The sequence below is a fragment of the Corapipo altera genome, unplaced genomic scaffold, assembly GCF_003945725.1.
Source record: "Corapipo altera isolate COAL_440 unplaced genomic scaffold, ASM394572v1 48, whole genome shotgun sequence".
NCBI classification, from domain to species: domain Eukaryota; kingdom Metazoa; phylum Chordata; class Aves; order Passeriformes; family Pipridae; genus Corapipo; species Corapipo altera.
Window position 1 is genome coordinate 2,376,273 of NW_020884931.1, and position 1,304 is coordinate 2,377,576.

At 80.3% G+C, this 1,304-nt stretch overlaps 1 protein-coding gene across 2 annotated transcripts in view; it reads left to right on the forward strand.

Moving 5' to 3' along the window:
* The first annotated feature begins 404 nt into the window (after positions 1-404).
* FBXO11 (F-box protein 11) overlaps positions 405-1,304 on the forward strand; it is a 72,335-nt gene continuing 71,435 nt past the window's right edge. For both annotated transcript variants that reach the window (XM_027659202.1, XM_027659203.1), the window contains exon 1: positions 405-824. In XM_027659202.1, coding sequence (XP_027515003.1) covers positions 713-824 — 112 coding nt within the window. In that variant the 5' untranslated portion in view covers positions 405-712. The remainder of the gene's footprint in view (positions 825-1,304) is intronic.

Here is a 1,304-nt window from a genome sequence, read left to right on the forward strand (position 1 = left end):
GCCAGCCAGCTGCCCGCCCGCCGTCCCTCCCTCCCTCCCTCCCTCATCATATACAGCCCCAGCGGAGCCTGCCGCGGGCGCTGGGGCCCCCCTGCTCCCCCTCTCCCGGCAGTGCCCGGGCTATGCCGGGCCGACCGTGAGCCCGCTCCTCACAACCCCGCCGGGCCTGACCGCCGCCATTGCCGCACCACACGCGCCGCCCCGGCCCTTTATATCCCGCACCGCCGCCCCACCCCGCGCCGCACCGCCCGCCCGCCCCGCCCCACCCCGCGCTGCATAGTACGGCAGCGCCGATTGGCCGCGCCGCCGGCGGCCGCTTGTGTTGGGCGCGGCGATTGGCGGAGCGCGGCCGCCCAACGGCCGCCCGCTCGCGAGCGCGTCCCTGGCGGTGTCAATGGCTCCTCCTGCCACGGAGCAGCGACGGGCCTGAGCCGGGCAGGACCGCGGGATCGCCGGGGGGGCCGGGACGGGGGGGGCGCGGCGCCATCGTCCCCCACAGCAGCGCTGGGAGAGCCGGCGGCTCCTCTGCCTTCGAGCGAGCCGGCAGCGGCGGCGGGACCCGCGCCCGGAGATCCCCCCCCCGCCCTTCCCTGCTGCCCGCGCCTGCGAGGCGGCCGCCCCGGGGCTCCCTCCGAGCGCCCCCGTCCCCGCCGAGGCACCGGTTGCCGGAGGATTCCCCCCCTCCCCTCCCGCCGCCCACACGAGCCGGCAAATGAACTCGGTCCGAGCCGCCAACAGGAGACCCAGGCGAGTGTCCAGGCCGCGCCCGGTGCAGCAGCAGCAGCAGGAGAGGAACAACGCCGCCGCCGCCGCCGGGGATCGGGGTAAGCCGGGCTCGGGGCCCGCCCTGCGCGGGGACCGGCAGGAAAAGCCCAGGCTGCTTCACCCTTGGCTCCCGCTCAGGCCGCGCTTTGTTTGGCTCGGGCTCTGCCCCGGCTCGGGGGGAGGCGGGGGCTCGGCCCCTTCCCCGGCCGGCGAGGGGGGAGCCGATCGCCCGCGGCCCCTCGGGACAGGACACCCCCCCGAGCCCCCGCCCCGTCCCCGGAGACCGCGGGCGGGCGAGCCGCCCTCTCCCCCCGGCAGCGCCGGTGCCTCCCCGCGGGGAGCGGCGGGCCGGGCCCCGGAGGGGCTCGGGGGAGAGCGCCCGGGGGGCTGCGGGGCGGGGGGGGGGCGGCGGTGCCGGGGCGACTCGCGGCGGCACCTTCCCCGAAATGGTGTCCGGGGGCGGCGGCCCCGGCTCTGGCCGCGGCTCCGCGGGGCCGGGCCCGCCGCGCCGCGCCTGCTGCGGGGTACGGGCCCCCGCG